Here is a 25920-nt window from a genome sequence, read left to right as displayed (position 1 = left end):
GACACCAGGAGGAGTGAGGACCCTGCTCGTAAGCTCTATAGACTTTAATCCATAAGAAACAGATGCAACGTTTCGCCCTACAAATGGGCTTTATCAAATGTTTCGCCCTACAAATGAGCTTTATCAAGCATTTCTCAAGCATGTTTGATAAAGCCCATTTGTAGGGCGAGACGTTGCATCTGTTTCTTATGGATTAAAGTCTATGGAGAACACCCCCAGGATGCTTTCTGCTTTTTTTGGGGTGGAATTTATATGCCACATGGTTCCCTTGGATTGACCTGCGTCCCCACTCCTATGCATGAGATATTTACCTGAGGTGCTGCAAACACATTTGCTATTGTTAATCTATCATCATAGTCTAGGAGAGTTATGTTACATATATAAGGCCATAGGTTCTGCACAGTGTGCAAAAAAGCCAACAGTGCTTCACGTACCTGAGCTAGCAATCACGGTTCATATTATTTAGAAAATAGGGCAATTAATTCGGTACCTATGTATTATTTGTATGCCAATATCAGTGTATAAAAGGCATTTCACCGTTTACCTGTCATCCGGTACCACTGCTGTGTATTTGCCATATTATGTGGACAGGTCTAGTCTCCTACAACCCCACACAGCACCAGGTGCAGACAAGAGGCGAGGAGGACGCACCCCTCATAAATATAGCAGATTATCAACTATAAGGGTACGTTCCCATGACTTTTTAAGAATGGATTTTGAAATGGAGTCCTTGTTAAAAAACTGTGTGAACATAGCCTGAGTTGTCCCATCAAGACACATGAAGTCCCATCTATTAACATTATATGGTTGTCCCTGATTTCAAAAGGTGCTGTGTAACTACATTTCCCCTGCAGCTTACAATGGTCCTGAGCACTGGCGGACACACAGAAAAGGGCTCCTGTGCAAAAACAATATATGGGCTCTTTGCAGCCCAAGAGCTCATCAAAATGTGCAAATCCACCTGGTTTGGTGGTAGAAATGTCCCCCTTACCTCCCTGGCCACCTGCACGGCTGTACCAATGATACATCCGTCTCTAGTCCTGATGGGCCAACCTCTCCAAACAAGTGCTCAATAGAAACTTGGAGGTGAAAGTATTCATCTATCTTAACAACTTGTACAATGTATGTTTGTATTCACACAATCTAAAAATTATTATTTATGTATTTTTTTTCCTTGATATTATTCTTGATGGTTAACATACCATGCTGGATACATTTACCAGTTCTTTAAGAAACTATAAGCATTCCTTATGAAGTTCCTTATTGGAGCTACAGACAGTGCTACTTTAGGGAAAGAATCCAATTCATCATAGTCTTGTGCCATTTTCTGCATAGCAGATGAATGACTGTTGTTATTGTAGTTCATGGCAGCGTTTGCACCTTCCTCTTCCTCAGGGCCTCCTAAGAGTATCAGAAGATTCCTATCATTCTTGAGCCTTAGATATTGCCAAGGTTTTCGGCCATTATGGTCACGAATATGGATGTCGGCATTGTAAGCGCCTACCAGGACTTTGGTGAGCATCTCATGCCCCTGTAATGCTGCAATGTGGAGCGGAGTTAATCCACCACTAGCTCGTGTATTGACATCCAACATGAGGCCAGTAGAACTTGCAAAATCCATAAGTTTAATGAAATCCTCATGGTGGCCATGTTTGGCAATCCAATGGATCACAGAGTAACCCGTAACAAAATCTCTTTTGTAGAGTAAGTTAGGATCTTGTTGTAGATAATCCTGCAGCTCCTCAAAATTGCCTTCTGCAACCATTATCATCCAGGCGTGCTCCACAGGATCAAGTACGAAACCACTGACCCCTGGATCTGGTGGCTGCTGCTCTTGTGCATCAACATCAAAATTAGCTGCTGAGATCCAAGCTCCACCAAACGGCAGTGATCCGGTTGTGCTCCACAAGCTTCCTCTCATCCCTCTTTTCCTTTTACTTATCGTTCCAGGAGATGGGGTCCTGTTCATACTTTCCATCTTTTTGATGCTTCTTGTATCCCGTATAAAGGACGATCTATTCTCCATATCTTCCTCTGTACTGCAGTTGGACTTCTTCATGCTGCTGTGTAGTGATGGCTTCTTCTCCCCAACGCCTTTGTTTGCACCCTGCCAATCTAATATGTCACAGTCCATTTTCCGGGGCAGTTTCTTGGAGGAGACTTAGAGTTGCATTAGTAACTGGCATTTATTTTCTAGATCTGTCAAGTTGTCCTCTGCCTCCGAACCGAAGGACATCAGCCAACGTACCAAAAGCATGAATCGCTGTGACTTCTTCTTTAAGATGTTGCAAGCTGCTTCCTTTATCTGTTGGTATGTGACAAAGAAATACATATAAGCAAGAACAGTTTATTTAACTCCTTAGTAACTGTGCCGAATGTGCACAAAACTAGATTCTAGCGCATTGTCTACAAGTTTTCCTTTAAGTGCTTGCTATCTCTTTGCAAAGGAAAATCACACTTACTTTTACTGCAATGTCAAATCAGCCAACTTAAGACCTCATCCAAAGTTCTGGCAGTTCGTCCATTTTCCCACAATAATATTTTGGTCAGCATTTTGCATCTGATTTCATAAGCCAAGGCCATGACTGGATCTAATATACAGAAGAGGTGCAAGTGTTTCCATTGTTCTTTTTCTCTATAGGATCTAGTCATGGCCAAGGACAGAAATACTGCCCTAGGAAAGTGGCCTTAAGGAGGTTCTCCAGGCATACACTGTGTGCAGAATTATTAGGTATGGACTTAACAATATCATTTTTATGTAGATTTTACAACTCCAAGGTATATAAACTTGAATACTTATTGGATGAAGCAAACCAGGTGATGAGTATATAAGTAATGAGGAGGGTGAGTCTTAAGATACAACACCTTTTATCAAGGAGTACAGATTATTAGGTAGCAAAGGCTAAGATATTACGGCCCGATCACAGAACCATCAAATGTTTTGTTGAAAATAGTCAATAAGTTCTCAAAAAACACTCTGAGAAAAAAAGACGCACATTAACTGCCAATGATTTGAGAAGAATCAAACATGAAGTCACCAGGAAGCCATTATCCATTAGTGCTGTCATATTCCAGAAACGGAACCTACATGGAGAACCCAGAAGTACAAGGTGTTCAGTGCTCAGATACATGGCCAAGGTAATAAAGGGTAAACTGACCATCACTGATCAAGACACAGAAGGGGAAATGTCAAGACTGGGCCAAGAAACATCTGAAGACAGATGTTTCAAAGGTTTTATGAACTGAGGAGATGAGAGGAACTCTTGAGACCAGATGGATGGGTCAGTAATGAGTGCAGACCTCATCTCAGACGCTAGCAAGGTGGAGGTGGGGTCCTGCTATGGGTTGGTATTATTAAAGATGAGCTCACTGGTACTTTTTGGGATTAAGATGAACTCAACATCAACTCCCAAACCTACTGTCAGTTCTAGAAGACACATTCTTCAAGCAGTAATGCAGGAAAAAGTCTTCATCTTTCAAGAAAACCATGATTTGTATGCAGGACATTTGTCCATCACATGCAGCGATGTCTCCACTGCTTGGCTGAGAATAAAGACCTTAAAGATGAAAGGGAGATTTCTTAAGTTGAGATATACTGTACAGTGAAGGAAAACAGTACACCTCTCTGAACGGCATCATCAACAAATCAAGAAAATGACAGGCTCCATAGATGAGCGACCTATGACTGTTGAGTTTGTATTTGAAAAGAAGCGCGGCTTTATTGGCCACTGACATTTTTTTTGAAAAGTCAGAAATGTATTTTGAGTTGTTTGGTTATTATTCTCACTATAACTGAAAATAGACAACGGAGATGGGAAAATATGTGTTTCATTTACTTGCATAATAATTCTGCACACTAATAGTTGCCCAATATATCTGTGCACAGTTATTCGAAGAATATTGGGCAGCATCACTAAGGTCCTGAGTTCAAATCCCAGCTTAGGCCTCTGTCACACGTTCGTGCCTCCGCTATGTGTTTGACAGTTTTTTCACGTACCGGAGACACATACACACGTGGACCTATGTATTCCTAATGGTTTGGACACACGTAAGTATTTTGGAACGGAACGTGTGTCCGTTCCGTACTTACGTGTGTCCGTGTGTTTCTCACGCTGACATGCCCATTTTTCTCCGGCATCACGTGTGAAACACGGACCGCACCCGTACCACACGGATGTAGTGTGGATGCAATCCCGTGTGACACGCGCCGGAGAAAACTCACGTGTCAGAGAAAACCATACCAAATCTTTACTCACCTTCTCCAGCCCTGCAGTCTCTGCCGCTGCTGTCACTTGCTGCCGACCGCCACTCATTATGCTCATTTAATATTCACTTCACTGCAGCCGGAAGCAGCAGCAGCGGGCAGTCGGCAGGACCGGAGACCGAAGATCAGTACCCTGGACAGCAGCAAGGACCACGTGAGTATGCAAATTACCGGTTCTCCGTGTGTTATCGCGGATAGCACACGTAGAACACACGTGGGCCGCACGTACCGGAGACACGTACTTACCAAACGCAACACGCAGGGAAAATACGTGTCTCGCGGCACGTGCGTGATTTTCACGTATGTGTGGCAGAGGCCTTAGACAACATTTACAAGGAGTTTGTCTGTCCTGGAATTTTTGGACGGTTGGTAACCCTGGCTGATACAAAGGAAGAAAGATGGAGGAGGGAGCATACGGCTCCCTGTTCCATCAGTGCTTTCAATTGTATTTGCATCCATGATACAGTTGAAAGTGTGTTGCCGGGTGTGGGGGAGCCCAGTGTCGGTGCTTGCAGCTGCCCCCCCACACCCTAGTTGCTGAGTCATCTGCAACTGTTAGCGGTATGCTTCTGTCTCCACGTGATTGCCTGGGTTTCCTCCGGGTTCTCCATTTTCCTCCCACTCTCCAAAGACGTACTGATAGGGTATGTACATTGTGAGCCCCAATGGGGACAGTAATGATAATGTCTATAAAGTGCTGTGGAATTATTAGGGCTATATAAATGAATAAAATAAATAAAATTGTTACTTCCTTAAATATTCAGTTTTATTAACCTTTTTTACTGACCGACATTAAACTATAAATGTCTAACAATGAAATTAATCAGCAAAAATACAAATTGTCCAATAATTGTGCACACAATGTAGTTGGTCAAAATACAGTAGATAGCCATGATTCACCGTGCTATATGACCCAAATAAAATAAAAAGGTTTTTTTTTAACTATTTTAAGAGCGCCTATTCCTAATAGTATGACATGGTGGTTACAATGTAACTGGAAACATCTGCTTGACATACTTTCTTTGTATTTCTATGGGTTTTTTCACATATTCTAGCTTTTTCTTGCAGGCCGTAACATGCTCTGGTTAATTTACTCTGCTTTAAATTGAGTATTGAGAATCAATAAGTGCGAAGATAAGAGAACCAGATTGTGCGCCCCCCGGGAACAAACATCTGAGCCGTGCGGTGGAGTATGATAATGGTTATATACATAATGGGTAAGAAAACACATACACTGTGAGTGTGTGTGTATATATATATATATATATATATATATATATATACACAGTATATATAGGTATATGCAGATATATAGATATATACAGACACATACAGTGCCTTGCAAAAGTATTCGGCCCCCTTGAATTTTTCAACCCTTTCCCACATTTCAGGCTTCAAACATAAAGATAAGAATTTTAATGTTATGGTGAAGAATCAACAACAAGTGGGACACAATTGTGACGTTGAACGAAATTTATTGCTTATTTTAAACTTTTGTAAAAAATAAATACCTGAAAATTGGGGCGTGCAATATTATTCTGCCCCTTTAAGTTAATACTTTGTAGCGCCACCTTTTGCTGCGATTACAGCTGCAGTCGCTTGGGCTATGTGTCTATCAGTTTTGCACATCGAGAGACTGAAATTCTTGCTCATTCTTCCTTTGCAAACAGCTGGAGCTGAGTGAGGTTGGATGGAGGCGTTTGTGAACAGCAGTTTTCAGCTCTTTCCACAGATTCTCGATTGGATTCAGGTCTGGACATTGACTTGGCCATTCTAACACCTGGATACGTTTATTTGTGAACCATTCCATTGTAGATTTTGCTTTATGTTTGGGATCATTGTCTTGTTGGAAGACAAATCTCCGTCCCAGTCTCAGGTCTTTTGCAGACTCCAACAGGTTTTCTTAAAGAATGGTCCTGTATTTGGCTCCATCTATCTTATTAATTTTAACCATCTTCCCTGAACCTGCTGAGGAAAAGCAGGCCGAAACCATGATGCTGCCACCACCATGTTGGACAGTGGGGATGGTGTGTTCAGGGTGATGAGCTGTGTTGCTTTTACGCCAAACATATCGTTTGGCATTGTGCCCAAATAGTTCGAATTTGGTTTCATCTGACCAGAGTACCTTCTTGCACATGTTTGGTGTGTCTCCCAGGTGGCTTGTGACAAACCTTAGGCTATGTGAGCACTAGAAAAGTGATTTTTGTCAAGAAAATTTCTTGAGAAACTTCTAGGAGTTGAAGATTACCACACCTGCAGTAAAAAACCGCACCAAAACCGCGGGAAAAACGCATGCGGTTTTGCCGCAGGTTGGTCCCTGTGTTTTTTTTGTTCAAGAATGGTCCTGTATTCGGCTCCATCCATCTTCCCATCAATTTTAACCATCTTCCCTGACCCTGCTGAAGAAAAGCAGGCCCAAACCATATGCTGCCACCACCATGTTTGACAGTGGGGATGGTGTGTTCAGGGTGATGAGCTGTGTTGCTTTTACGCCAAACATATCGGTTGGCATTGTGCCCAAAAAGTTTGATTTTGGTTTCATTTGACCAGAGCACCTTCTTCCACATGTTTGGTGTGTCTCCCAGGTGGCTTGTGGCAAACTTTAAATGACACTTTTTATGGATATCTTTGAGAAATGGCTTTATAAAGGCCAAATTTGTGCAGTGTATGACTGATTGTTGTCCTATGGACAGACTCTTCCACCTCTGCTATAGATCTCTGAAGTTCATCCAGAGTGATCATGGGCCTCTTGGCTGCATCTCTGATCAGTCTTCTCCTTGTTTGAGCTGAAAGTTTGGAGGGACGTCTGGGTCTTGGTAGATTTGCAGTGGTATGATACTCCTTCCATTTCAATATGATCGCTTGCACAGTGCTCCTTGGGATGTTTAAAGTTTTGGAAATATTTTTGTAACCAAATCAGGCTTTAAACCTCCACAACAGTATCAATAACCTGCCTATTGTGTTCCTTGGTCGTCATGATGCTATCTGCGCTTTAAACAGAACACTGAGACTATCACAGAGCAGGTGCATTTATACGGAGACTTGATTACACACAGGGGCTTATATTTATCATCATCAGTCATTTAGGACAACATTGGATCATTCAGAGATCCTCAATGAACTTCTGGAGTGAGTTTGCTGCACTGAAAGTAAAGGGGATGAATAATATTGCACGCCCCAATTTTCAGTTCTTTATTTTTAAAAGAAGTTTAAAATAAGCAATACATTTCGTTCAACTTCACAATTGTGACCCACTTGTTGTTGATTCTTTACCATAACATTCAAATTTTTATCTTTATGTTTGAAGCCTGAAATGTGGGAAAAGGTTAAAAAATTAAAGGGGGCCGAATACTTTTGCAAGGCACTGTATATGTTACTAAGGCTGTGCACCCGCAATCAACTTTACTCCCGTTCATGACACTGCATGCTGGCTCAAAAAGTACAGCTTTTTGGGTTGTGTGCACACGTTATGTTTTATTGTGTGTTATTTGATGACTATTTGAATCCAAATATTTCACAAAACCTGAAGGGAATCCTGAAGTCTTATGCACACGTGAGATTTTTCTCCTCAATGATTTGGTGTAGGAATGAATCTGCCACATGTTTAATTCTTGCAGCGATTTTGCTGCAGATTTCACCCATTCTAATGATTGGAAGAAATCTTCACCAAAAATGCGAATTGAAAACGCATTGAAAAAGCAGCAAAAACATGCGTCTTTGCCTCTGTGCCTTTCCTGCCAAGAAATGAAGAAATGGTGCAGAAATTTCAACACCAAATCCTAAACGGGTGCTCAGAACTTTACGGTATAATCAAAGTGGATGGGATTAATAGAAATCTCATGCCCATTGTGCTTCTTTTTTACACTGCGTAAACTGACCTACGGTGCGTATTCCCGAGCCGCAGCATGTCAATTTATCTTGTGCGCACACAACTCCGCAGGTAAATGAATGCACATGCGTTTTTAGTGTGTTTTTGCAGTAGAAACACATCATAAACGCATCAGATCCGCACCAAAGAATGTCAATACCAGTTTCAAAAACAAAACAGCTGTATATAAAGCATGACACACAATACAGAGGCAAAGAACGCAGCGTCCAAAAAACACTGAAAAGCACAAGTAAACTAAGGTGCAGAAATTCTGCAGCGTCAAAAACTCAACAACCATTGATGGTGGGGCCATAGCCGAACAGATAGTATTTATGCAAAGTGTCAAGGCACTTTCTACAATACCTTATACCGCCATAGAGTCACATACTTACAGATTTCCCATGCATGCAAAGGTGGTCTGGTCAGGAGAAGCCGCCTTCCTACCTGTGCTCTGGGCAATGTCCACGTCCCTCCTTTCTCGATATATTAATCAAATCCCTTCCGTCTTCCTGTGCCGTTTGCCAAAAGCCACTAACAGAAAGCACAAGGATTTCTTAGCTGTGACCTCTGCACCTAGAACAGGTCTGACTAGTTGACTGCTGTAAGCTCAGACTCACATCCAGGGAACATGAGAGAAGAACGGAGAGACGGAGAGGGAGGAAGAGAAAGAAATAGCGTATCCACAACACAGAGGTCACACAGCGAGGACCTTAGTGTAATGACTTACTTCCTTTATGAGTCCTTAGAGGAAAGAGGCACCCTTGGAGATAGATAGCTGCACAGACAGATGCAAAACTGACGCTTCTCACCAATCAGCTTTCACATTAACATCGCTGTCAACATTGGTAGCATTTAGTTTGCAAATATTAATGGTGCCATATGGAGGTCACATGCACAGTTACATATATAGTCTGCTGCGCATATAGCAGTGACATATTTTGTAACCATTCACATCAGTCCTTGTTCCTAATGAGGCTCACAATGTAATTTGCCTATCATATACGGGTCGTCACAGGGTTCTGCACAATCTGCCCTTCCCGTGCAGGACTCAACCCCCCATGGTTCTGGGAATCTAACCTGCAGTACTTCCTCCACCAGCATTCACAAATCCTAGATACACTTTGCACCGCACCTGTCATGTACACCAGTGGGCTGCTTAAAGGGGTCAGACAGGGAGGTGGGAGGTGTCAAGTCAATCGAGTAGGAACCCTCGAGCTGTGAGGAGATCTGAGGAAGTTGGGAGTTGTAGCTCCCAGGGGAGAAGCAGACTAGGTCGCAGACGGTGGTCTGGACCTAGAGGAGTCGGACACCCGGTTGCAGGGGAATGAGGCTAGGTGCCTGGAACCCGTCAAGGAGGACGGTCAGCAGCCTGGTCCTATCACCGGTCCGGGACCGAAGGCACGTAGGAGTACAAGGACCCTAGGTCGGGGAGAAGCTTCAGGCGACCCGGCAATTAACCTACGGAGGACAGGGCCTTTATGGACTGTTCCCACGAAATTCAGAGATCGGTGGCACTAGCGCAACAAGGGGGATAGGGCCTTCCTAGCAAGCGGCCCACTGAAATCCAAAGTATGAGCTCCTGAGAGCAGGCTCCTTCACTTAGCCACAGTGGGGAGCGGGGGCCGGAAAGCTCCAAGTTACCAGGCCACAACAGACAATCTAAATTTCCTTGGTTTACCCTGTTGTCAGCGTCTGCTTCATTGCTGAGTGAGTACCCGACTGACCCCTGCACTGCGTCCCCGGCTCATCATTCAGAGTCCCGGGGCCTACTCCTACCCGTGGAGGGTAACGTCATCTTGCTGCCCCACTCCATCACCCCGGGTACTCCCAACGGCAGCAGCGGTACTCCCAATTACCGTACACCACGGGTGGCGTCACGAACGATACCAATCTCCTGTAAATATCCCCCTTTTTCATTTGAGTGTGGCCCTTAGCCCCCGGGTCCGGAGACTCTCGAGCCACGAGAAATCAGTACCCCCAGATCTGAGCGGTTCGGTCCGCTGCAGGGGCGGTACATACACACACCAGTGTGGGAAGGAATTAAAGGTGTATTCCTATTTCCAAGATCCTGAAGTAGGTATTATAATAAGAATATTAGCAAATATCTCCAATCAGAAATGTAGTATAGTTCTTCTGAAAAGCTATGTCACTTACCTCATGTGCAGGGCATTGCAGTAGCTTAGGAATCCAAGGTTACGGCCACGCATATAGGGACAGTTTGTTATTAGTGGTCGTAACCATGAATACCTAAGCTACTGGCATATCAGGAAAACAAGACTACTTTTATAATTGAAGGTATTTGCTAATATTCTTATTATTACACCTACTACCAGGGGAGTAACGACCGTGGTTACAGAGATCGCCACTGCGACCGGGCCCGGCAGGGTTAGGAACCCGGCACGCACCTTGCAGAGCAGCAGCCGGCTACTCTCTGTGAAAGAGGAGCTGCGCTGTTCAGTGGCAGACCACATGGCCACTATGGGGCCCGTGAGTCAGGGGGGCCCAGTGTCAGCGGTGGCACAGGATCCCCCTCACCCATCATCGCACAGAGCAATTATGAAGAATGGAGAGGAGTGCATTCTCCCACTGTGCCTGCGCTCAACGTCTCAGTGCAGCAGAGTGTAGTGACATGACCATTGCGTACTGCTGATCTTAGACTGCACAGCGCGAGACGGGAGGACACCCTGACCAGAGCAGCGGAGGAACAAGGAGAAGTGAGGACATGCTTATTTTTTTAATCAGTGAGTACACGCGGCCTATGGGGATGCATTATATTATACAGAGGATTATTTGATGTGCATTATATTTAATGGAGGATTATGTGACCGCCTTATACTATATTGAGGATTATGGGATGTACCGTATATTATATTATATGGAGGATTATGGGATGTGCATTATCTTAAATGGAGTACTGTGGGATGTGTATTATATTATATGGAGGACTATGGGATGTGCATTATATTATATAGAGGACTATGGGGGTGCATTATAATATATGGAGGATTATGGGATGTGCATTATAATATATTGAGGATTATGGTGTGTACATTATATTATATGGAGGAGTGTGTGCATTATATTATATGGAGGATTATGGGATGTGTGTTATACTATATTGAGATTTATGGTGTGTGCATTATATTATATGGAGGATTATGGGGGCTGCATTATACTATATTGAGGATTATGGGGTGTGCATTATACTATATTGAGGATTATTGGATGTGTATTATATTATATTGTATTAGGACTATGGGATGTGCATTATCTTAAATGGAGGACTGTGGGATGTGTATTATATTATACGGAGGACTATGGGATGTGCATTATATTATATGGAGGACTATGGGGGTGCATTATATTTTATGGAGAATTATGTGCTCTACACTATACTATATGGAGGACTATGGAGGTGCATTCTAATATATGAAGGGTTATGTTGGACCCATTATACTATATGGAAGGCTATGCAGGGGGCCATTATAGTATTTGGAGAGCTATATACGATGGGGACAAAGACAAAGCATGGGATGGGAAAGTTTTGTGCAGAGGGAAAGAGGCTCTTTCTCTCAGCACCCAGCTTTCCCATGCTCTGCTATACATCTTTTCCTCAGCACACAGCTTTCCCATGCTCTGATATCATGTGAAAGCTGTGTGCTGAGGGAAAGATATATTAGCAGAGCATAGGGAAGGTGCGTGCTAGGGACAAGATGGCTATCAGAGCATGGGAAAGCTGCGTGCTGAGGGAAAGATGTATAGCAGAGCATGGGGAAGGTGCGTGCTGAGGACAAGATGGATATCAGAACATAGGAAAGCTGGGTGTTGATAGAGGGATTTCAGATCTGGGAAACTTGGGAGTTGAGAGAAAGAGCCAAGTGTCAGCGACACTATCCTGTACCCCGTGTGTCAGCGTAATTATCCTGTACCCAGAGTGTCGATGTCATTATCTCATACCCTACCTGAGTGTCAGTGTATGTGGGGGAGGGGGGCCAGGTGCAAACTTTGCACTGGGGCCTATCAAACTCTAGTTATGCCACTGCCTGCTTCATATTGACCTATAATCTTGGAGATGGGAATGCCCTTTTAAAGACTACATACAGGTTCCAAGGAAAAGCCCAGTTGTCAATTTATTCTTACTTTCCAAGAGGTCTGAGAGGGACATCTCTCCTTATGGAATCGGTGTTAGGAAACTTATAAGCCGTGCAATGCTGCTCTGCGAAGGAAAAAAAAGCAAATATCCTCTTCAGAGAGGAAGAAAACTAGAACTCTAGTGCCACCTATTGGGTGTAGACAGGGCCGGATTAAGGTTGGTGGGGGCCCCTGGGCAGAAAATCTGGTGGGGGCCCCATAACGTTAACATTTTTAGCCATAACAGTAGAGCGCGAACTGTAGCATTTAGATAGAAATCCAATGAACATTTATCCTGTTCTGCCACATTCAGATTTACAGTACTACAATACAGACACAGTCCAGGATCACTCACAGCCGTCACTTATACACGGAAAGTAGAGTTAAGGCTGCTTTACACATTTCGATCTCGTATGCGATCACACACGCCCCCATCGTATGTGCGGAACAGGCAATTTGTTGCCTGTGTCGCACAAACGATTACCCCCATCACACGTACCTTCCAAACGACCTCGCTGTGGGCAGCGAACATCCACTTCCTGGAGTGGGAGGGACGTTCGGCGTCACAGCAACGTCACACAGCGGCCGGCCAATAGAAGCGGAGGGGCGGAGATGAGCGGGGCGTAAACATCCCGCCCACCTCCTTCCTTCCGCATTGCCGGCAGTATGCAGGTAAGCTGCAGTTCATCGTTCCCGGGGTGTCACACGGAGCGATGTGTGCTGCCTCAAGAACGATGAACAACCAGACGTTCAATTTTTAGAAAATGAACGACGTGTATGCGATCAACGTTTTAACGCACAATCAGGGTCGCACGTAGCTGTCACACACTACAATATCACTAACGATGCCGGATGTGCGTCACTTACGACGTGACACATCGTTATATATATTGTAGCGTGTAAAACTTTACTCACATTTTTTATTGATCCCAATGTTAAGGCAGCCAGGGCCGGCTCCAGGTTTTTGTGGCCTCCGGGTGAAAGAGTCTCAGTGGACCCCATCCACACACAGACACGCACACACACATACAGGCATACATATACATATTTGAAGACAAATTCAGAAAAATACATATAAACAGACAAATATATGCACAGTCATATACACTGACATATATGCAGACACAGACGCATTAGGGCTCGTGCGCACGTTGCGTAATTCCATGCATTTACACTGCGTATAGCACTGCAGTGTAAATGCATGCGTCCCCTATACAATCTATGTAGATTGTGCATGATACGTGCGCACGTAGCTTTTATGAACGCAGTGATTTGGGTGCTAAAATGTTGACCCAAATCCGTGCGTTCATAAAATGAGCATGTCAATTATTCCGTGCGCTATGGATGCAGCTCCCACTCTGTCTATGGTGGGGGAAGCAGCCATAGCGCATGAAATCGGATTTTCTGTACAGAAAAACTGCATCCATTATGCAGTGTTTCTGCAGCGATTTGACGCGCACATGTGCTGTCAAATCGCTGCAGAATATTCAGCAGTTACGTGTGCATGAGCCTTTACAGGTATTAATATGGGGAAATCGCCAGCAGCCTCACTCACCTATCCCGCTTGTTTCCGTCCAGCTCCTTCAGGACATGTGGCTGTGTTTCACGATGGCTGTCACTAACAGACATGACTGCACACTGACAGCACTGCTGTATATACATCACAGGAGGGGCTGGGGGCTACAATATATACATTACAGGAGGGGCAGGGGGCATAGACGTTACTGGAGTGGCAAACAGCTTTGGTGGTGTACTCATTACTGCGATGGGTGACATAGCGCTCTGGGGGACCCATATAGTTCTGGGGGGGGCCGCACAGACTGCTCTAATTCATATATACACACACAGTACTGCTTCTTACACACACAGCTCTGACACACACACACACACACTACAATGCACCCCCTACACACACACACACACACAATGCACCCCACATCACCTCACACAGACACACACACACAAAATGCACCCCACATCACCACACACACACACAATGCACCCCACATCACCTCACACACACACACACACACACAAAATGCACCCCACATCACCACACACACACACACACAATGCACCCCACATCACCTCTCACACACACACACACACACACACACACACAAAATGCACCCCACATCACCACACACACAATGCACCCCACATCACCTCACACACACACACACAATGCACCCCACATCACCTCACACACACACACACCCCACATCACCTCACACACACACACACACACACACACACACAATGCACCCCACATCACCTCACACACACACACACACACACACACACAATGCATCCCACATCACCTCACAAACACACACACAATGCACCCCACATCACCTCTCTCTCACACACACACACACACACACACACACACAGAATACAATGCACCCCCCCATTACCCCTCCCCCCACATACAATACAATGCACCCCCCCATTAACCCTCCCCCACACACAATACAATGCACCCCCCCCATTAACCCTCCCCCACACACAATACAATGCACCCCTCATTACCCTTCCCCACACACACGATACAATGCACCCTCCATTACCCCTCCCCCCACACACAATACAACCCTCATCACCCCCTACACACACAAATTACACTGCCCCATCACTACACACTCCTCCCTCCCTCGGAATACAGTACTCCTCCTCTGCCTGTCACAGAGCTGTGTTCCTTCACAAATGTTCACCATTGTGTCCTCAGCCCCTCCTCACTCATCCCCATTAATTACACCTGTCTCTTCAGCTCGTTCATGGAGCGCTCGCTTCCTCTTGTCCCCTGTGTGGCGCCTGCAGCACTGTGATGACGTCAGCAAGGTGCTGATCTCATCACGTTGCTGCACGTCGGGGGCGGGGCCGGATCCCGGCGCGCTGTTCAAATGTATTTGCGTCTGAAAGATGCAAATACATTTGAATAGGAACGGAAAGAGGAAGCTTCGGTCATCGGCTCTGCTGCGCTCCTCTACACTGGGTGCATGCCGAGCACAGCACACAGCAGAGCCGACAGAGCACAGCGCACTGCCTCCTTCTAGTGAGCCTGGCATGCACACAGTGTAGAGGAGCGCAGCGGGGACAGCAGATACAGCGGTGCACTACACCGTGCCCCTGCTTCTAGGGAGGGGGAGGTGAGGGGGAGGGGAGGGGGGGAAGCTGCCCGCCCCTCGCTGGGTACGGCCGCAGCACATAGCAGGGAGCATTAGCACACCTGACCCCGGAAGTACAAGTGGCCGCTGGTACTTCCGGTGTCAATCAGCGTCCTGTGCCCGCAGTTTGTTTTTGCGTCTTAAAGACGCAGATACAAATAAATAGCGGTGCTTCAACACCCCGCGCCTCCCCCCCCCCCCGAAAACACAGCTGATTTATTAGACTGTTTTTACGGAGGGGGAGAGGGTGTGAAGAAAAAAAAATGCTGACAGGTGCCAAGTATGGTGGGGGCCCCCTTAGAAGCTCTTTTGGTGGGGGCCCCTGGGCTGGAGCCCCGTCTGCCCCGCCTATAATCCGGCCCTGGGTGTAGATATCTTTCTTATCGACAGTTTAGGATGACTTCTTCCAGTAAGTGACTGCGGAAAGTCTGGTAAATGTCATATCCATGAGTGAGAGCAGGGACCGAGCCCGGAATCTGCCTCTTCATGTAGTAGGTAAATCACTTGTTTGTGAATATATCTGACCCCTATAGGATCTTTTTTTTGAAACAGTGGTCATTAAAGACCCCAAGGGGACCTCTCCATTGATCTTCACGTAAAAGATACTGATCGTAACAGTTTACTACATTACATTAGCTACCAATCAGCAGCAACAAGAAAGTTATCTTCCAGTTTAAGGATCATATCAGATGAACAAATAAGAGAAGCACAGTAGAATGAGATGGAAGAAAAGTTCTCTAGAAGGGTCTAACCAGGGAAGGTACTTGGAGGATGAAGAATTAAGTGCACTCAAAAGAGGATACCATTTGTTCATACATTTTGCCAATTAAATACACGAATTTATCCAGAATTATTGGTCCACCCTAGAAAGAAGTTACCGGTCAGTAAAAGAATGAAAAAGAAGAAAACCTTTCTACCATGTCTTAGACGAGCACTTAATCTTAAGGCTACGTGCGTACGTTGCATTTTTTGTCTTGTTTTTTTGCCGCGTTTTTTGGTGCAGTTTTGTTGTCAGAACTTTCTGACATTTGACTTCCCGGCAAAGACTATGAGAAGTCAGATTTGCTATCAAATTGATGCGTTTTGCATACGTTTTATCCACGGTTTTGTCAACAAAAACGCAGCTTACCAAGTTAGTTCCAGAATGACAAAATCAATGCTGGAGTGATTTTGGCATGGCAGTGTCGGTGGCAGTGTCTCTCTCGCTCTCTCTCTGTGTGTCTCTCTCTCTCTCTCTCTCCAAGCACTACATACTCACCGATCACCATCTGTCACACTGCTCCCGCGGCCTCTCATCTTCTTCTGGACCCGCTCATTAGCCTCATACATATTCATCCCTCCCCTGTCTGTGATTGGTTGCAGTCAGAGTGCCCCCATGCTGAGTGACAGCTGTCTGACTGCAACCAATCACAGCCGCCAGTGAGCGTGTCTACAACGTACAGTACAGAGTTTATAAGAGCAAACAAAAACCACATCTCAACTTAATAAACAATATATGGATGGTACTGAAAATCATGGAGCATAATTTTGCTCTATACAGAGAATAAGATAAATATAATGAAAATTCTGTACCACAGCAAGAGTTGAATAGAATATTACTTTATTAGAACAGGTTAAAAATTCATTATAAATAAATAGCAACAAGTGGTCAGCAGGTGGCGCCAATTATCTACAGAGGAAAACTGCTGCAGCTGATGAAGGCGTACACCAAAACGTGCATGTAGGGATTGTGCTAGGCGCCTCCATCTACTAGAGGTATATGCTGCTATAACGTTTGTTTATATATTTCATTGCTGTGGGAGTCTTGTGATGACACTGTGGCGCATTAGCAATTGTTGGAGTGTCACAGTGTCCTTATGTTATCATCACTAGAGAGATTAAGTAATAGGAGTCCTACCAATATATTTCTTATAAAGCCGCAGCCTTTTTCCTCTGTAGAATTTTGGCGCCACCTGCTGACCACTTGTTGCTATTTATTTATAATGAATTTTTAACTTGTTCTAATGAAGTAATTTTCTATTCAACTCTTGCTGTGGTACAGAATTTTCTTTATATTTATATTGTACAGTACAGTACACTTCAGTAGCAGCCTGACCCGCACAGCAATGAACCCGTTACATCACAGCTGCGACACTTTGCTGTACTGCGGACCCCGTAGATGTGACATCAGGGGTTCATCCCAGTTCATTCTGATCGCTGGGGCTCTGTCTGCACTCACAGCTGGCAGTCATGCTGTATGGCTGCTCACTGTGACAGGACAGGGACATAGCAGAGCTGAATCGCCGTGGGACCTTGTGTGGATTACTTCGGACCTAGAGGGCTGTTTGGGGTTAATGAAGTGGTGAAAGAGGGGGCTTTTTATTTTATTTCAATAAAAGGATTTTTTGGCTGTTTGTGTTTATTTCTTTTCACTGTCAGATTAGTGATGTGGGGTGTCCCATAGACGCCTGACATCACAAGCCTAGGGCTTAGTGGCAGCTATGGGCTGCCATTAACCCCTTATTACCCCGATTGCCACCACACCAGCGCAATCAGGAAGAGCTGGATCCAGCTCCAGAATAGGTGCATCTTATGGATGCTGTGAGGGCCGGGGAGGACGGATAGGCCCAGGAGGTGGATCCACTGGACCGAGCACCCCACCTGGAGGGCAGGGTGCACGGTAGCTGGAGCACTAGTGTGGCAGGAACGGGAAGAACCAGGTCACCAGAGTCATGGAGTCCCATAGGACAGTACAGGAACAGGTGCAGGTATCAGGAAGCAAAGACAGGACCAGGTCACTAGGGTCACAGCGTACTTTAAGGCAGTAATACAGGAAACAGGAACAAAAGGTACCTGAGCACCTAGCTCACAAGACAAAGCAAAGAAACACAAGCGATGATCAGGCCCCGTCCACATGGAAAGGTCAGTCCTGTTGCAGCAGTGCTGGGCCCATAAGACCAGGTGAGTGGGCGCGGCCCGGTCCTACACAGATGCATCAGTCAGAGTCAGACTCCTGAGACCTGGAACAGGACTCAGGGGAGCAAGAGCAGGAGCGGCAGGCGTGACCGGTGGACGCATGGACTGGACCAGTGAGCAAGGTGCGATGGTGAGACTGGATCAGTGAGCACGGAGTGGTGCAATGCAGGTGAGACCGGATCAGTGGGTACAGAGCGGTGCAGCGACGGTGAGACCGGATCAGTGGGTACGGAGCGGTGCCTGGATAGTGCGACCGGATCAGTGGGTAAGGAGCGGTGCTGGGACACCGGGAGCGTGACAGATGCGCAACTTCTGGGGTGGCTGGGAGATGCTATTGTTAGGCTGGAAAGGGCCAAATAAAGATGGTCCTTCTCACTCTAATAATATCAGCCCCCAGTGCTGTGTTCCCGTGCTGGAAATGAAAAAGGGGTGGATGCCACGTCATTTTTTTTTTAACCCCCCAAAAAAATACAAAAACAGCTAGTCAAGCTGTCTCTCTCTCTATCAAGCTATTCTGTTATTTCTTTCTATGTATTCTGTACTTTCTTATTATCTAATGCAGGGGTCTCAAACACGCGGCCCCTCAGGCTGCTTCGTGCGGCACCCAGGCCAGTGCCCCTGTTCACTATCGCGGCAGGTGCAGGGGCCACAGCCACTGTCTGCACTTTATGTCAGATGAATGTGTTGCTGGTGCTGCGCTCTCGCGCCGGCAATACAATCATCTCACTGACAGTGACACTGCAGCTGCCGCGATAGTGACCAGTGGCACGGGCCTGGGGGCCGCACGAAGCAGAGATGAGGCAGTGGAGGGAGCGCGAGACAGATGAGAAGAATGGTTTGTGTGTGTGTGTGTGTGTGTGTGTGTGTGTGTGTGTGTGGACGTTAACCCCTTAGCAACCTATGACGTACTGGGTACGTTATGGCTCCCTGGTACTTAAGGACCCATGACGTACCCAGTACGTCATGGCGAAATCGCAGCCCCAATGGCTGCGATCGCTGCAAATACCTTAGATTCGGGGAGGAGGAGACCTCAGAAGGGGTGGTGTCTCCTCCCCGAACCTACGGAGGCTGTGATTGGCTGACGAACGCCGCTCAGCCAATCACAGCCACTAATGTTTCAGCCATGGAAAATCGCTGAAACATTGAAATCCAGCCAAGATCAGTGCAGCTGTAGCCCTGATCATTGGCTGGAGCTGGGTGACCTCTGTTTCACCCGCCCCCAGCTCTGATTGGAGAGACCGGCCTTGTGACCGATCTCTCCAATCACTGTGGATCTGGGGCCGCAGACCACTCCCCTCAGCTTCACTCCGGAGTGTGTGGAAGGTGAGGGGAGCTGCTGACCCATTACTACAGGATGGGGACAAAGTGCGCACATTACTATGGAATGGGGACAAGGCTGGGGACATTACTATAGGATTAGGACATTACAAGGATGGGCACAATACTATAGAATGGGGACATTATTACTATAGTATGGGGACATTACTATAGGATAGGGACTAGGATGGGCACATTACTATAGGATAGGGACTAGGATGGGCACATGACTGTAGAATGGGGACAAGGCTGGGGACATTACTATAGGATGGGGACAAGGTGGGCACAGTACTATAGGATGGGGACTAGGATGGGCACAGTACTGTAAGATGGGGACATTACTACAGGATGGGGACAAGGTGGGCACATTACTGTAGGATAGGGACATTACTACAAGGGGACAAGGATGGGAAACATTACTATAGAATAGGGATAAGGCTGGGGACATTACTATAGGGTGGGGACAAGGTTGGCACATTACTAAAGGATGGGCACATTACTGTAGAATGGGGACAGTACTATAGGATGGGGACTTTGCTACAAGGGGACAAGGATGGGGAACATAACTATAAGATGGGGGACAAGGATGAACACATTACTACAAAATGGGGACAAGGATGGGGAACATTACTTTAGGATGGGGACAAGAATGAGCACATTACTGTGGGATGGGGACTAGGATGGGGTACAATACTACAAGGGGATAAGGATGGGCACGTTACAACAATATGGGGAACATTACTAAAAGATGTTGGTCAAAATTTCTATATAGTGCTAATTGTAAGACTATTAGTTACAAGAAAGGAATAAAATATATATAAAAAAAGTTTATATTTAAACAAAGAATGTGCATGTTTGCTATAATGAACAAGTGAAAATGTTAAAAATCAGTCATCCCAAGGTGTGTAAAAAACAAGAAAATATATTATATATGGTACCAATAAAAATGTCACTTTGTCCTGCAAAGAATGCGGCCCCCCAAATTATTTTTTTTCCTCTGTGCGGCCCATACACCCAGCCGAGTTTGAGACCCCTGATCTAATGTATATGTTCTTACTATCTATCTATCTAGCTAGCTATCTAGCTATCTATCTATTTATTATCCTATCCTATCATATTTTCTTTCTCCTTTAAAAAATGCAATAACAAAAATACACCGACATTACAAGCGTTTTGTTTTTTGTTTTTTTATTTCCCGGCTCTCTCTGATAAGGTGCAGTTTTGGTTGCAGTTTCTGTGCAGAAAAAACTGCAGCGTGTGCATGTAGCATGTAGAGTAAACTCATCAGGGCAGATGGGGAGACAGCAATAATAGTGCCCAGACAAATCTTACAAATGCAGAAAAAAGGTAGATTCCCATGTGTACAATGTCTGCAGTGCAATAACAAAAGGCAATAAGATACACGGGCCACACATAGGTAAGAAGGGGGTTCACATTTGAGGCTATTTCACATGTGATTCTACATATGTAGTTTGTGCCATTAAATGCCCTTGTGGTCTGTTCTACGCAGGAAAGAAAATATAGTGAACCCTGTGATAGGATCCCACAAGATAAGTATAACCATAGATGACTACATTTACCAATCGCCCATCGTTCACAATATCAATGACACTATCGCCCTTAAGACCTCACAATTTGTTCTCTTTCTATTTCTTTTTGGTGACATAAGTTGTGTGGAGAAGTTTTAGATTTATTTATTTTTAGTGTGCATATAAGTTAACATTTCATCTACTTTTTATAATCTTGACATTAAATGACTTTTTTGTGCTTATATGGATACAGTTTAGCTTTTTTAGTTCACTTGCTTTTTTCATTTTTTTTCTATTTTCTTAGTCCCACTAATGAACTTTAACTTGCATTCTGGATTCACATGTACTAATGCTGTTTTTTTCTTCTTTTTTTTTTTTGTTTTACAGTAATTCACTCCATTCAGCAATACCTATAGTCTTATGGATGACATTGATATAACTTTTTAGAAACACTGAAGCACCACTCCAGCATTTTGTTATTCAGCTCTGCAGTGGTGGTCCCTATCCCTTCTTTTATACTCACCCACCACAGTTTTCACGTTTTATCGGCGCTGCTCTGGTCCCGTGGCACCTTCTTGTGACTGCAGTTTCTGACTGGCTGAAAGGCAGAAGTTAGGTCACAAGCTCTCAATGCAAGTCTATGAGAGCCAGAATGAGGCTCTCATAGAGTTTGCAGTGAAGAGTGACCTCCAGATTTTTGGCTTCAGTAATGGAGAGATCTGGCAGGTCACAAACTGACGAAGAGCAACGGAAGAGACAGCAATAGGAGGTGAAGACAGCGCAGGTCAGTTTAAGACTAGGGGCAGCGGACTTAAATTAATAACACCACTCCAGCTGTAAAATAAAAAACAACAAAAAAAAAAACAAAAACGCTGGAGTGCTGCTTTAAGGAATGATGTACTAAATACTGATACTTTACCACTAGGCGGCTCTCTGGAGACAGTGAAAGAAAAAATAAAAAGCTAAAAAAATAAGAAAACAAGAAGCTCATGTCAGAAAACATTTGCAGAACTATTTTTAGGGGGATTTATTACCAACGAGCCTTAACCAATATCAATGCCAGACAATTTGCTCAATGTGCTAGTGTGGTAGACATTAAGGTGTCTTCAAGTGTCTAAGATTTGCCTATAATGAGATATAGAAATCTGAGATTGACACTCCAAATGATGTTGGTGTGCTATGAATCCACACAAGGAGTAGGTAGTGTACGGGTTTTCCATGCAGATTTTCTAAGAAAAACAAGCAAAACCATTAGTTTAGCAGATGTTATCCCCTTCCACTTGTTTTGCTTGGATTTGATTAGAATTTGAGAATGCAGTCCATTCCTAAACCTATATCAAATCATCTTAAATGCGTGCACAAAACCTTAAAGGAACCTGTTAGCTAGTGTTGTATGTGGCATTCATGCTAACTTAGGCACTTTAAATGGACAAGCCCACTACTAGTAAGACTAGTCATACTAAAGGTGTCCATACCCTATAACTAGTTGCTAAAAGGGTTGTTTGGTCTATAATGACAAGTCTGCATCTGCAGTCCCTCTGTGTGTCACTCTATGTGACTGCAGACTTGTGAACCCTGCCATCACACACACTGTGCGCTGTGAGGATTCTCCAATGTCAGAGTCGGGAACTGATGTCCCATGGCTACGAGTATGTGATATGCAGACCCCCACACAGAATCCGACTAGTTGGACATGGTCTTGCTCAATGCAAGTGTATTGAGGCTGCGCTCATCTAGTCGGATTCTGGTTGGCAGCCTGCATATTGTATACTCGTGGCCACGTGACCGCCGTTCACGGCTCTGACACCAGAGCACGCAGCGCATAGTGCGAGTGATGGGAGAACACACAAGTCTGTAGTCATAGATAGTGACACATAGTGGTACTGTGGACTGTCATTTTAGACCGGACAACCACTTTAACGCCCCTTTCAGACGTCTGTGTTTCAGGTATGCGTGACATCCATTTTTACACAGATTCCACACATACCCATGTTATTCTATGGTGTCACTCACAGCCGTGTTTTCACACAGACCATGTGACCCCTCGTGGCCCCACACACACACAGAGACGCGTCCGTTTTTTCTCCAGCAGTACGGGTGTCACACTGATCGCACACTGATGTGATCAATGTGACATCAGTGTGACACGTACCGGAGAAAACTCGGGTCTTTGAAACAAAAAGATTTTCTATATTCACCTGTATCCAGTGCTGCTTTCTTTGTCTCTGCTGTCTCCTGCTTTTGACCCCCGCTCATTATATTCATCGATTATTCACTGCACTGAGGACCTGGAAGCCGAAGCATCGCGGGGACAGCGCTGGGTACAGCACCGCCAAGGACAGCATCGCCGGTGACAGGTGAGTATCAAGCAAGCACTGTGTGTGCAGTGACATCCAGGAGGTCATTAGAGTTCCCAATGAACCCACCGTCCTGACACCTGCTGAAGCGCGGGTGTCACGGGGGTGTCATCAGGATGTCATCAGAGTTCATTGGGAACTCCAATTACCTCCTGGATGTCACGGCACACATACTACTTGCTGGATACTCACCTGTCACCGGCGATGTGACAATGCTGTCCCCTCTGCTGTCCTCGGCGGTGCTGTACCCAGCGCCGTCCCCACGGTTCTCCGGCTTCCAGATCCTCAGTGCAGTGAATAATCAATGAATATAATGAGCGGCTGTCAGAAGCAGGAAACAACAGAGCCGAAGAAAACCGCGCTGGATGCAGGTGAATATACAGTAGAAAATCTTTTGATTTCAAAGACCCGTGTTTTCTCCGGAACGTGTCACACTGATGTCACACATATGCAAACACAGATTTCACACACGTGTAACACAAATATGACCATATCGATGTGTGTGGCTTGTACCTGATTAAACACGGACGTCTGAAAGGGGCCTAAGGCCTACTATTCACATTAGACTACTGTAAGCTGCCTTAACCAATAGATATTAACTGGTTTGACCCACAGTCTATTGACTCTAATGTGTATGGGGGCTTTAGACAGATGATTGTCAATGGACATAAAACTTCAGCATGTCCATTTCAGACTGAATTCCACATTTCTAATTAGAGAGTCCCACAATGTGCCTAAACCACATATAGCATCCATATGTTTGGCAGTTCTCTACTGAGGATGCCACTTTATTTACAGAATGCATTTCTCCAGAAGCGAGATCTGGGCTCATTGCATGAGCACTGCAATGTATGGGCACTAGAATGTACCAGACAATACAATGGCAGATTAGAAATTTTCACTTAGCAACATCCATTGCTGCTTGTGTCTGGAAAAAAAGTTAGTACACCTTTAGATAAACTCATAGAGGTGTGTAATCTCCAAAATGGGGTCATTTGAGAGGTGATATTGCTCTTCTGGCTCTTAAAGGCTCTGTATATGGAGTCCGCATATTACCGTACAAAACATTTTACTCCAAGAGTCAAATATCGCTCCTTCCCTGATGAGTCTTGCCTTGTGATTAAGCAGTACTGTACATATAGAGTATTGCCACGTTCAGCAGAAATTGTGTGACAATTTTTGGTGCTATTTCATCCATTTTCGCGTAGGAAAATGTAAGATCTGGGGTTAAAACTACATTTTTGTGGTAAATTTGTATAATACTCTGTGACACACCAGTGGTGTCAATATTCTCACTGCACCCCTAGATGAATTAATTGAAAAGTGTAGTCTATAGGATGGGGTCACTTATGGGTGGTCTGCAGTTTTGGTACCTCAGGGGCTCGGCCAACTTGGCACCCTCAAACCATTTCAGCAAAATCTACACTACAACATGACGCTCCTTCCTTTTGGAGCTTTGTACTGTGCAAAACTGTAGTTTTCAACCACATACGGGGTATTGGCATACTCAGGAGAAAATGCACAACAAATTGTATGGTGCATTTTCTCCTGTTACCCTTGTGAAAATAAAAAGTTTGGGGCTAAAGCCACGTTTTTGTGGGAAAAATGTTTTTTTTATTTCCATTTTCATGCCTCAACGTTACAAAAATTCTGTGAAGCACCCGGGGGTTCAAAGTGCTCACCCCAAGAGTCTAGTTTCCAAAATGGGGTTACTTGTGGGGAGGTTGCACAATTTAGGCACATCAGGGGCTCTCAAAACACAACATGGTGTCCGCTATCTATTTCAGACACTTTTGCACTAGACAAGTCAAATATTCCAGCCAAAATGGCGCTCCTACCCCTCTAAGCCCTGCCGTGGGCCAAACGGTAGATTTACACCAGAAATGGAGTATCAGCAACCTAAGGAGAAATTGCACAAGAAATTGTTTGGTACAATTTCACCTGTTATTCCTGTGAAATTGCTAAATTTGGGGCTAGAGTAACATCATGGTGGAAAAATTAAAATTTTTATCTTCCACATTGCTTTAATTAATGTGAAGCACCAGAAGGGCTAATAAACTTCTTGTATGTGGCATTGAGCAGTTTGAGGGGTGACGTTTTTAGAATGGTGTCACTTTTGGGTATTTTTTGTCACCTAGTCCTTTCAAAGTCCCTTCAAATGTGATGTGGTCGCTAGAACAAAATGGTGTTGAAAATTTTGTTGGAAAAATGAGAAATTGCTTATAAACTTTTAACCCTTCTGACCTTCTAACCCCCAAAATGTTATATTTTAAAAATGGCGCTGATGTAAAGTAGACACGTGGTAAATGTTATTTCATTGTTTTGTGTGACA

General features: G+C 44.8%; 1 protein-coding gene and 1 long non-coding RNA gene across 2 annotated transcripts in view; one reads left to right on the top strand and one right to left on the bottom strand.

Moving 5' to 3' along the window:
• Positions 1 to 180: 180 nt before the first annotated feature.
• Positions 181 to 8674, bottom strand: SOWAHD (sosondowah ankyrin repeat domain family member D). Its single transcript, XM_075322681.1, has 2 exons — positions 8577 to 8674; positions 181 to 2305 (listed from the first exon to the last, which is right to left on the bottom strand). The coding sequence occupies exon 2, from the start codon at positions 2132 to 2134 to the stop codon at positions 1217 to 1219; it is 918 nt and encodes a 305-aa protein (XP_075178796.1). The 5' UTR covers positions 2135 to 2305; positions 8577 to 8674; the 3' UTR covers positions 181 to 1216.
• Positions 8675 to 10794: 2120 nt separating this feature from the next.
• Positions 10795 to 25920, top strand: part of LOC142250496 (uncharacterized) — a 31407-nt gene continuing 16281 nt past the window's right edge. The window contains exon 1 of the long non-coding RNA XR_012725200.1: positions 10795 to 10873. This is a non-coding gene — a long non-coding RNA (uncharacterized LOC142250496). The remainder of the gene's footprint in view (positions 10874 to 25920) is intronic.

This window comes from Anomaloglossus baeobatrachus, chromosome 9 (assembly GCF_048569485.1).
Source record: "Anomaloglossus baeobatrachus isolate aAnoBae1 chromosome 9, aAnoBae1.hap1, whole genome shotgun sequence".
Lineage (NCBI taxonomy): Eukaryota > Metazoa > Chordata > Amphibia > Anura > Aromobatidae > Anomaloglossus > Anomaloglossus baeobatrachus.
This window is presented reverse-complemented; position numbering and strand designations above follow the sequence as displayed.

What these genes read in the sequence shown, in the direction of transcription:
- SOWAHD (XM_075322681.1), bottom strand. Translation starts at nt 2,134, where the DNA reads ATGGACTGTGACATATTAGATTGGCAGGGTGCAAACAAAGGCGTTGGG.